The 12,441-nt window shown below is 40.6% G+C and overlaps 1 protein-coding gene across 2 annotated transcripts; it reads right to left on the reverse strand.

The window, feature by feature from the left end:
* Positions 1–2,616: 2,616 nt before the first annotated feature.
* On the reverse strand, positions 2,617–10,722 carry LOC306733566 (L-amino-acid oxidase-like). 2 transcript variants are annotated; one of them, XM_079214835.1, is made up of 7 exons: positions 10,677–10,722; positions 8,658–8,878; positions 8,416–8,528; positions 7,798–7,981; positions 7,168–7,236; positions 6,764–6,900; positions 2,617–4,578 (listed from the first exon to the last, which is right to left on the reverse strand). In XM_079214835.1, the coding sequence occupies exons 1-7, from the start codon at positions 10,705–10,707 to the stop codon at positions 3,768–3,770; spliced, it is 1,566 nt and encodes a 521-aa protein (XP_079070961.1). In that variant the 5' UTR covers positions 10,708–10,722; the 3' UTR covers positions 2,617–3,767. The 2 variants fall into 2 exon arrangements, with proteins under 2 accessions (XP_079070961.1, XP_079070960.1); XM_079214834.1 differs by having other exon boundaries at positions 7,777–7,981.
* Between the last annotated feature and the right edge of the window lie 1,719 nt (positions 10,723–12,441).

Here is a 12,441-nt window from a genome sequence, read left to right on the forward strand (position 1 = left end):
CTTGACTGACAAGCGCCTTTCCAGACAGAGGATTAAAACTTGAATTGACAAGTTTCCTCTACCGACAAAGGATAACGCTTGACATGGGAATTACACATGTAGAACATTCCTAAACCCTACTAACACTTTGTGTGTGACATTGTACCTGCTTCATTGAATTGAACTTGTTGGTGATTTATAGAGGAAAAGAAAAAAAGTATACAGTTTAGATAAAAACACAGTCTTATATTTTATGAGCTGGAACTAAACAACTAAAGACTCCAGCTCTTTAGAACTGTAAACCTTCTTCCCCTGTCCTGAACAAGTGTGACACTGAGGGGACGACCGACGCGGCCAGAGGAACTGAAGGTAAGAACCCTGGTTTAAACTGTGCAGTGTGTCTAAAATGTTCAACATAGGCAGTGAGATTGTATAGACGTTATAGGTACTCACTTGATAAGGGTTGAGACGAGCTACAGCCTATCGTGGAGGCATACAGCATTAGCTGAAAAACACCCTAGAGAAAACCCACAATCTCATAAAATCCTAACGATCAAACTACGGGGTGAGATAAAAGGCCGAAAGCATTATACTCAAATCAGTGAGTATTATGAAATACTCCGGGATCACTGGGATAACAGCTGAGGCGTGACCACCAAGTGCAGAACCTGTTCCCCCCTAATCTCCACCCCGTTCCTCTCCTCTTCCTGGGGCAGGATCTCTGCATACGTTACACCTTTTTTTCTAGCATTGGTTGTCGATGTGTCTGGCTTCCTGTGTAGCGAGCGCCATGTTGTACACATTCTTTCTTGAGGGTGACATTCGGACATTCGACAAGTGGCCTGTATAAACTGAAAATAAAATGGTGGTAAGAATGAGAGGTTGCAACTTTGGGTTCGAAGGGACCCCCGAGGGCCTATGTGCACGACATTCATTAATGTATGATTGTTATCGTAGGTTCAATATGGAGGAAGATGATTTATGTTTGTTTTTTGTTCCTATTGTTGGTTGTTATGCTGCTATGTTTTATTCTTTATTTATTTTGTATTTTATTGTCTAGTTTGAGGTAATGTGTAACTTGTATAAACTTAAAATAAAATGATTAAAGGAAAAGGACCTGGGAAGACAGCAACAGTTTAGTGATTTAATGGTAACATTGTCATACATAAGCTGACAGGTGAGGGGAGCGTGTCCAGACAGAAGCAGGTGGGAATCCACAGGTTGACAGGTTAATGATGAACACCATCCGCTCCATGGACGTCACCCACCGGCCCAGCAGCTAAAGTTAAGAAGAAGTTTTCTCAGCCACGTCCAGCTTAATAAAGTCTCGGTAAGAAACCAGAATCCAACTCTGGAGGGAAAAGATTGAGAATGACCCTCCTCCAACTGTCATGGGAATACTCCCAACTGAAAACCTTTCCCTCTGGCCATGAAGCACCACGGGCTCAAATGAAAACACTAAACCGCCTCAGAACAAGAACAGGACGATCAAAAGTTGCTTTGTTCAGATGGGGCTATAAGACCGGCCCAACCACCTGTGAGTGTGGAGAACAGACCAGACTATGGAGCTCTGGCTTGTTTGCCCTCTAGTACCCAACCACTGCAACTCAAAGGACCTTGCAGTGTTGAGTAAAAATGCAAAGGACTGTGTAAAGAAATGGGAAACTGTAATTTAACCACCACTCTTCATTGAAACGAAAAGAAGAAGAAGAACAGGAGAGGACGCAAAGGCAGGAAGGAACAATGTGGCCAGGAGCAGCTGGAGGTGGGCTGGCATAAATACTGTGGGGGGTAATCGGGGAATGACAAACAGGTGAGCAGTTGGATGTCAGAGTCAGGTGACTGTAACTGGGTGGGAAAGTCTGAGGAGCCATCTAGTGGATGGATGGGGTATGGCAGGTCTGGAGAGTTCCTAAGAAATGCAAGAGCCTGGGGCAAGTGAGGGGTGTCTGGAGACCAAAGCGACCTTAAATTGTTCAATTATATGAACATAGTATTGCACAATTAGCCACTTTGTGTCGTGTTACCAAGCATCCACTTGGTAATCAGTCCAAATGATCACATTTGGAACGTGATGGATGCATTCGTCATTAGAAATATAAATATACTGCATGTACCATTTGTCAATGTTAGCCATTTGTTTTATTTCTGTGAATCACAGCCACATGTACCATGTGACTAACATACCAGTGTCCCCTGATTGATTACTTACTTACAATGCAAAAGCTTTGGGGTAGAAAGATAATGAAGAAGAAAAATAATGTAATAATTAACTGACACTTGGAAGCAAGAAGGACCAAACACAACGAGAACCGACCGTCACACACGGCTCGGTACTCGAGAGAGGGACGACCTTATTTATCTTATGCTACCAGCTGTTATCAAATACAGAAAACAATAATTGTATAACATACCGTTTTCAGGGGATTTAATACTTATGAATCCCTATATATGTATATAAATATATATATTTCTATAGTTCTCAGTGAGTGTAGTCGTGGTTGGTTTGCCTCAAACTCACCTCAGGGGCTGCCGGGGCGAGTCGTCGGGATGCAAAGCCTCGGGCATTCAGGTGGATCGATCAACGAGAATTGAAGAAGACGAAATAAAAAGTCTGGGCACTGGCTTGATTTAGACTGCGATCCAATCAATATTTATTTCAACAAAAGATAGAAAAGGTGTACCAGATTACAAATGCACCTTCAAAAGTACTTTGAAGGAAAACTGAGAAGATAGGAGAATAGAGGCTCTACTGAAAGTGCAGAGAAATAATTAACTCAATTACACCTACGTATTGCTACGACTCTTCACCTACCAGCGTAAAAGCATCTGACTAAACTCCTGACTTTTGGTCACATATCTAACCTCTTGACCCCCTTACAGAGGTGCTGAGGGAAATGGGCTTTCTCAAAGTCCCCACTTTTCCTGCTCCTTTGACTTCTCCTTTTTAACACCTCAGCTTCACAAGCCTCGTTCTTGCTCATCTTTACAATCTTCATTCTTAGTCAAAAGCCACATGGCTTTACACAAAATAAATGAACATATAACATCATTTTAATACAAATGTGTTTGAAGAAACACAAGAGTTTTTAACCTTTCTGGTTGCGCAATAAAACTTGCCAAGCGTTGATTATATGTCGAGAGTACTTTCTCAAAACACTGTACTCTTATGCAAGGTGCACCACGTTCTCTAGCCGACCCATTCTATTCCAACCTGAGCATCACTAGATTATTGTAAAGAAATAAAGCACAGAAAACAAACTTTAACCTTTAACATAGCAGTAGCCCCAACACCATTTGCTGCCTCTCCTTATCTTAATGTATGACCCTGGACCCTGAGAGAATCCTCCAAGTCTAGAATCTGGGGCCTCCTGAGTCACGGAGAGATCTAATCTTGTTAAAACATCTATACATTTTGCATCCTGCTGTCTGAACCTCACGATGTGGACAGGTCGGAACGGAACTAACGGGCTTATACCATTTATGGCTCTTCCTCCTACAGAGTTCTGCTTTACGTTGATTGTGTCAGGCCAGGCGCTTGCTTCACAATAGGCTTCAAAAGTTAGTTACTTTGTCTTTTTGACTATGTAAGGGATTTGGTTCTCTTTACTTAGATTTTTTTTGTACTTTCTATGTTAAAGCTGCAGTGAAAGGGATTTTGTTGATTCATATTCTATGACAAATTTCCACTTATAATACAATTCAGTGGCATTAGCTGGATATGTTGCACCTTTTTGTGTTTATTAATACCACAATACACAGTTGCTTCTACTCAGTCATCCAGAAACCTAGAGGTCATCTCGTGGTGGACTTTTAGCGGTTTTTGGTTCCAAGGAAAACTCCATGTAAATATTCCTAGCAGCTCTGATTGCAGATTTAATTGCTGCCTCCATCCAAGCGTGAGGGAAGGCTGTGTGTTCCCCAGCAAAGTGCACCCTGCCTTCCTTCCTGAAGAGCTCTTTAGCAAAGTCTACATGCTGGTAGGGCGTGAAGAGAGCGAAGGCGCCAAAGCTGTGAGGATCCTGGCTCCACTTCTTCACCACCACTCCTGTGCAGAGAGACTTGACGTGATCCCCATGGATCTTTGCCACATCTCTCAGAGCCATCTCTTTAAGATCTTCATTGCTCGCGCCCAAGAAGAGGAGGGAGTCGTCAGACCAGGTGTAGGAAGCCAGGATGACGAAGACTGTCTCATTTGCTGGGAAATTGTTGCTGGGGTAGTAGATGAAACGTGAGGGCCCGTCAGTGATGCTCTTTCCCCCTTTGATGCCTTCCTTCTCCCAGAAATTCTCACTAAAGGTGAGGAGGATTTTAGTGGCGCTGTCATAGTGGGTTGCCCTCAGTGCCTCCATCTTTTCAACGGAGAGAGGTGGATCAAAGTCCATGTAAAGGGCAGCTTTGGTTGTGGTTGTTACCAGAACTCTGTCGGCTGAAATGTCTTTCAAAGAGGGCGTTTGGCCTGTCTCATACGAAACAGTCACACCTTCCTCTGACTGCTTGATGAGCTTGACCTTGGAGTTGAGGATAATAGGGGTCACCTTGAGGTCATTACCAAGAGCTGTGGGGAGAAGGTCGAACCCACCAACCACTTCTGTGTATCTAAAAAACAGAAAGACAAATAGATACTCAGTGTTAATACCAGTGTAAAATATGCATTGTCAAAGTATATGAACTCTTCCAGAGTTATTACACCAACGTCAAGAGTAATGTCTTGCCCAGTGTTGGTGGAAATAATCAGAGTTAAACTTTTCAGTGTAAAAATGCTGTGTCAAAGTACATTGACTCGTTCAGAGTAACAGCAAGAGTAAAACAAACCCCAGTGTTGATGTATTTGTGCACTGCTACAAGACGTAGAGTACTCTGGAAACTACTCTGTACTGCGCCCACCTCCTTCTCCTCTCAAACTGATCAGGAGTCTCCTCGCTGCCATCTGTACTTCTCGAATTTTGTACTCCTCGAAAGACTGTGGTAGGTTTCTCTCTAAATCACTTCTGAAACCCCATTTTGGCACTTAAGCAGAAGAGAATAATTGTAATACCTTTATATTGTTGTTAAACATACTCTGTAGTTGTTTTTTTGTCTTGGAATACTGAATAGCAGAGGGCTAATGTGACCTAGTTGAAGGTTAGCTTAAATGTGCTGCACAGTTCAGCCAAAATAAGGCTAACTAGCTAACATCAAACTGGACAATGTGGGCAAAAGAGCTCAATGTGAAGGATTGACAGTGTTGTATTGTTTTAATGTGCATAGAGGACAGTAAAATAGCAAACACTGTAAATGCTCCTTTGACTGCATGGGACTAACTTTAAAGCTAATTGGTTTCATATGAATCAGGTACTGCATACAATCGTTTCTTTTTTGTCCAGTTCAACCGAGTTATCATTTTTCAAAGTAACGTGATCGTTATATTGCTGTCTGCTGACGTTCAGTGCTCTTTAACGTGTGCAGTGCTGGACCTCTCAGGCTGCGGAGGATACGTCAGCCCTTCCAGAAGAAGGCAGAAGGAGAGTTTGCTGTTAGCTTCCTTTGGGGATTGCCTCATATAAAAAAATGCCAAAATGCCAAAATGCCAATCTTTGCATTTACAGTCATTTCTTCAAGATCATTTCATATTTAATTTCATTGTCTTGTCCTCTTCTCTATTGTTTCACAGCAGATCTGTGTTGGCTAAAGCTGGTGGAGACGTAGTGTCTGGACTACAACGACGAAAGGTCTGACGGACGGGAGTCACACTGGCATCTCTGAACTTAAAGAAAGTGAACTTTGTATGCAAACTAAACTAAAATGTTTTTTACTTTTAATAAATTGTTATTAAGATATGATATACTGGTGTTTGTTGCTTTTTCCCGTGCAGACATGTTTTAGTTGCAATGTTTTAAGTGTTAGCTGGACATGGTAAAGTGAGAAAATGCACTTCAAAGTTATTCTGCTGAAGAGTTAAAAAGGAGTCATTTGAAATTAAGTAAGTACGTGTTGGATAAAAAGTACACTAATAGGTAAATACAAGAGTAAATATGTTTTAACAATGGCAAGAGTCAGTTAAAACAACACTTAGAGTCGAGTAGGTTTAACACACATTAGTGTTCATCCATGCATTAGTATTTGTTGGGTTGTGTTTCTGGCCACCCAACAAATACACATCTAATATTAATCTCTTTAGCTATGCTTTGGTTTTACACCAAATTATCCAGCTCTTCTGAAAGGTTTACCAAAACAGAACACTAGGACAACACTGTCTGATGGAGGCAACGTTAGTCTATCTTAGATTTGTCGTATTCGTCGTGTAAATCCAACTTGGCCTTTTGATGTTGGAAGCCTTGAATTAATGTCTTTAGACACAAATGACTGCAGTTTGCTCTCCTAGTCTGCATCATAATCTACATACACACACGTTGTAATTACACAGTAAAATTGACAGTGCTAATGCAACACTTAAAGAGTCAAATGTATCACTCGGTCAGTGAACATATGGTCCCTATCTACAGTGTTAAAGTTACACTGAACATGGTGTTAACATTTGAGAGTCAGTTCAACTCTGGTAAGAGTTAATATTTTACACTACAGTGAGAAGTGTGACTCATATTTTACACTAGGATGTAAATAAAACTTGTAGTGTTATCTTAATTTGACTCTTAGACTCAAATAGTTCTCTTCATTAGTGTTCATGACAACTGTTTGATTTTCGTCACTTTTGCTGGATGAGGATGGATTATGATTGAACTCTACTGTGAAAACAACGTGTTCACATTTTGAATATTTGACTGTGTGGGATGTCGGTCCTCACTTCACGTTATCTCCGATCACAGCCGTTTCATAGATCCTCTCGCTCAGCGCCGTGTACATGAGGCTCTGTTCATTCAGCAGGTCTCCAATCATCCTCACTGCTTCTGAACTCAGACCTGCTACTTCTATCAGATAGTCCTGTGAAATGAACACAGTTTCACTTTGACGAGAAGGTTTACAACTTATTAATACCTACTCATTTGATCAAATGTGTTGTCTAGTCAGAATTTCAAACATCAAGAATCAAGCTTATTTACACTTATTAAAGGTTTCAGCAACCGGTTTATAGCCCACCTCGTTGATGCTATTAGTAATACACTAGAATAGTATTAATGATTCACATACTTCAAATACCCAACAGTGTTCTAGTTTCACAACAATTCTTGACATCACGTTGTGTTTTACCTTCACAGAGTAACGACCGTATTTGATCAGCGTAGCCTTGCAGCCATTAAGCTTCACATAATCGTTCACCTACAAAAAAGTCAAAGACAAAGAAGAAAATCACTTGAATTGATGAAGTGATTTGAATCATCCATGAGTATTCACAAAGTGAGCTTTTATTTATATTTCTATTGTGAAATAAATGTGTAACTCAAATATATGATGTTGAGAAATCGTGGAAAAGTATGAAAGTATACCTATTATTACATGTCAACTTTTTCTTTTTAGTATAACCATTGAACATATATACTGTATTTAAGTCAATTATAGTTTGTAAATCAAACTTTTCTAAATAATGGTTATTGTATAATCTCTCCTGTGTAAGAGGATGCATTCAAACTAAACCCTTAGAACTGTTTTCCGACAGAGTTACCACCGGTTAGGTGCGGTCCCTGTGTTGCACCAGGTTTTATACAACTCTTCTATGCCGATAATGAACTCCTCTACAAAAAAAGTATGGGAACTTATTGTCTGGTTAGTGATGCACATGTCATCAACCAACTACTTTCCAAGGATGTGTGAATTTGTATCTGACTTCTTCCATCACTCCTTTTCCACTTAAATACGTACAATCTTAAAAGCCAGTTCTACCAGCTTGGCGGCCGACTTCCCTTTCTCATTTTCGCCCACGTTGTATTCGAGGATGTCAGGGTTTTCTGTCACTGCGCTCGTCTTCTTCTTCGGCAACCCGTTAACCAAGTAGAAGGTGTTGGGATCATACATGATGAATTCATTCAGCTTGAGGTCCAGCTTTTTTATAAACCAGTGGACGAGTCTGTGGACAGAAGAGGTGATAGTGGCAGAGCCTCTGCAAGGTTTTTATGCAGCAAAGACAGTCAATTAATACGGATCTCTCTGGAAGCCTTCACTGGCCCCGAAAATGAAATGTATATCTACTGCCAAGTCATATTTTAAAGCTCTAAACAGGAATGTTTTGTTCTAAAAAAAGAAACAACTTTGAATAAATTCTACTGTACCTTTTACAATAGCGCATCTAGTGAGTTTAGTGTCTTTGGATTCTATCAAGTTCTATTTTCTTCTTACCTTTCGGATTTAAAAATAATTTGATAGTTTCCAGATCTGCATGCTATCCTTGTCAATCAACCCTATAAAAACCTGATTGCTCCTTTTTACAAAATCATGTTAGTCTGTGAGAGTTGCATTCTCATGATTATATGTAAATGCTCAACTCAAAAAATGTAATCTTACAGATGGGACTCTGGGATCCTCATGGCTCCCAGTTCAGCATACCAGCCTCCTGCTTCATCCCTGTGGGTCTCCACTCGTCCCCCAACACGACCGCTGGCCTCCAGCATGGTCACCTTGTCAGAACAGATTAATACATCTTCAAGTACCACAAGATTACATAAAAACTATGATGAATTTTGCTACTGCTAGCAACATTGTTGCTAATATTTGTGAAGCTCTAAGTGTCATCCTGAAGCGCGTACCTGGTGTCCTGCTTGTTCCAGGAGCCAAGCAGCCGTCAGTCCAGCCATGCCAGCTCCGACGATAACAACATGATGGGGTGTCCTTGTGGGAGGGAGGCCGTTCTTTAGAGTGTCCAGGAGCACTTGGTAGTCATTGTCCTCCAGACAGTCATCCAGTGCGTCACTACGAGCATGGCAGTGACGCACGGGGTACAGCGTGAGAAACAGCACACTGACAGCAACTGGAGACACATCGAGAGTGAAACACACAGAACTCGGTCATGAGCGATATTCCACCATCTTTGAGGCTTGATTGAGCAGACTGGATCTTAGCACTGTAGATTTATAATAATTTACTAGGCCTTACACTGTAAATAAGGAATGTCTATGTGTAAAATACGATACTTAAGAAAGAATATAAACAATAAGGGGAAGTGAACCTTATGAAAGTGTGTATTGTAACATGGAGAAAGTCACGTGAGTGTGTTCACATATGAGATGTTGTAGGTAGGCCAGGAATGTGAAATGAAGATGAGCTCATAGTTCTTCTCAAAATGGGGGCGTACCAGGTTCCCCTCTACACAGAAAAACAACTTGCTCAGTTATACAGAGGTGTGGAGAGATTGCGTCAATTACCAGGAAGCAAAGCGTGCGGAGGCACCACTTTTTAACCAGCCCGAATGCTGCCTCCACCTCTGTTAAACGTATAACCAATTGCACGCTGTAATATTAAGCCAATGAGAGAAGCGACGACGGCCATTATATTGATCTATAATATCAAATGTTTTACGCCGATCGGGGTGCATAATTTGAACGCTACAGTTAACTGCCGTTAGATATCCGGTGGTCTGTGGACGCTGTGTTTTTGTGCACCCTCGTATACACTGTACCATCAACTTTTTATTAAATCCGTTTTATTATAACTTACTGAATCCAGAACTATTTCTTTGAGTCTACCACCCAGAGATTTCAGAACATAACAGCACGCCGTCTTCATAGTTCGCTTGCTTTGCCATCTTTGTCATTTTGCACTTGATATTGTTATATTTACCACAATTATTCCATCTATGAGACAATTACAGATTTATTTAAGACTTTAACTTTACAGTTACTGAATTAATCAAAGCTCTTGAAAGTAAAGCTCCTTAAAAACACCTTAACTGTGTTCTTACCAGCAGACAAATAGTTATCTTTAGCTCACACTACAAATTAATAAAATTAATAAATTGGAAGTGAACCCTTTGACTATTATTTTTATTTCCCCCTGCTATCAGTACTATATTACATAGGTTATCTCTTTTTTCAAGTAAATATCTTAATTACGCATTATGAAATCCACAATGTGAAGTGCAATAGTGTCACTTTTCTATTCCGGACCACCTGGTTATATATCATCACAATAAGACCCAACAAGGTGAGTCAAGAATGAAGCTGATCTGATGTCCTTAGAGGACTAACATGTTGAGCTTTTGGTGAAGTTTCACTGGAAATTGAGCAATATCTTAGTCGTTAAGAAACACTGAACGATAGCAGAACGAACATCTAGACGAGTGCAGCTGCAGACGTTGAAACACAAATATCTCCATCCATATCGCTGGCCCAAGTGCAAAACCTATTTTTTTTATTTATAATTTGGTATTATGTATTGGGTATCCTTAACAATAAGAATAATAACATTCAGGAAGAAAACAAGTTTATTTATTTAAATTTTTCAGATAGGACGTTTTGCACTTCGGCCATCGATATGTACATTTAAACACAAAAAACAAGAAGAACCAAAAGCCCTGAAGAGCTGGAATCCCATAGATTACGTCGCAGTATCTTCAAATAATGATTTCAGATGAATTATTGACGAATGATACAACATAATTCACATACAATTTGAGAAACCAGTCTGTACAAAAACAAACTCGGCAGAGGAGGCAGCTGTTAGCTTAGGTAAGATTTTTAATTTGCGTAAAACATTTTGTAATGAGAAAAGATTTATTCAGACAATAGGTCGAAACAAAAGTGAAAAACCCAAGTTTGCTGCGAACTCACATAATTTCCAGGTCACCACACGTGGTTCCATCTCCGTTCAGAAGCGCCCTCTTGTTTGGATGACAGCCGACTCCAATGCTTTGACGCACAAGATCTCCGTCGCTGCTTTTATGTTGTTCCATCGACGATCGCGTGTTGTCACATGGCTCATAATACCCAATAGTAGAGGATCTGTGGTGGGGGAACGTTCTCCTGGCACATACATTTATTTTTGTTGTTACACAAACTTGGTTTACTGGTTTCGTGCAGTTTCACTGGGCACGGATAGCACATGTTGATTACAATAGGGACTTTTATTTTGTAGCTCTTCATAGGAAAGTTTGGCCTTGCACTAACTTGTTGAGCTGTTGGGTGAAGTTTCACTGGAAATTGAGCAATATCTTAGTTCTCAAGAAACACTGAATGATATCAGAACAAACATCTAGACCGGTGCAGCTGCAGACATTGAAAGTAATGAGACTGTAGGACTAAAACACAACTATGTGGACACAAATACCCCTATAGATATATAAATGTATACACGTATAAATAATAAGAAAAAAAACAGAAGAACAAAATCCTATTGTAAGAAAAGAATAATAATAACAATTCAAGGAAATTAAAGCTGCAAGCAGCGATGTACGGTCCTCGCACATTTGTGCACGTTGGGGGTGTCTGGACTCCGGCTCACGCGGCCGAGAATGTCTGTGACTTTCAGACAACACACCCACGAGTGTTTATCAAAATGTTGTAGGGGGCGGTATCGAGGCAATTTATGACAGCAAAGGCCAAATCCCATACCAAATATTTATTTCCATCATATTTGATGTGTGGAAAGTTGAGGTTGTGACCATCCCAAGCCACAGAGAAATCTGCTTCATCATGCATGAGACGACTGGGACACATTGGATAATGTACCTTGGAGTTACAACAACTTCTTCCACAAACTTGTTTTACTAGTTTCGTTCAGTTTCTCTGGGCACGCACAGCACTTGATGATTACGATAAGGATTTATATTGGCAATAACTTGTTAAGCTGTTAGGTGAAGTTTCTCTAGAAATTGAGCAACATCTTAGTTCTCAAGAACAAGAAATGACACCTGCTCTACTGTGTTCGCCAGCAAGTCACTACTCAGTTGGAACTGAGTAGTGACTCCTCCTCAGTGGCGGCTGGTGAATTTTTTTGGGGGGGCGCAGTTGGGCGGCGCGGTTTAAATAGCACTCCACAATGAGAAGAAAAGAGGTTTTGAGTAGAATATTCTAAAAAACAAAGCTTTATTTAAAGACAACACAGTGCTCAACACTGTCCAATAACTACTATCAACAAACTGTAACTTTGGGCATGAGAGGTTCAGAGCAGGTTTAAGAAACATTGGGTTGGGTTTCAGAGGCTTACAGAATAAAAGAGGTGCCCACACCCTCACATGAAAGAGGCTTAGAGCAGAATAGAGTCAGAAAGAGAGACATCACATTTTACATTGGGTGTTTGACAGAGTAGGCCCCACTGCTTGTAAAGACATGTAAACTGGGGCCCTGCAGTAAGGAGGCACTGGTGAGGTGGTCTTTGAAGGCAAAGCGTTCCCTGGTGTGTCCAAGTATGGTGTCACCAACCTACAGATAAATATATAGACAGACAGATAAGATGTGGGGAATATCTACTACAACCAGGCTTCATACTACAGACAAAAGCCAACAATCAGAGTTGACAAAAAACTATGTTTTGTGTGTCTTGATGGACACACACACACACACACACACACACACACACACACACACACACACACAC

Source organism: Taurulus bubalis (assembly GCF_910589615.1).
Source record: "Taurulus bubalis genome assembly, chromosome: 3".
Taxonomy (NCBI): Eukaryota; Metazoa; Chordata; class Actinopteri; order Perciformes; family Cottidae; genus Taurulus; species Taurulus bubalis.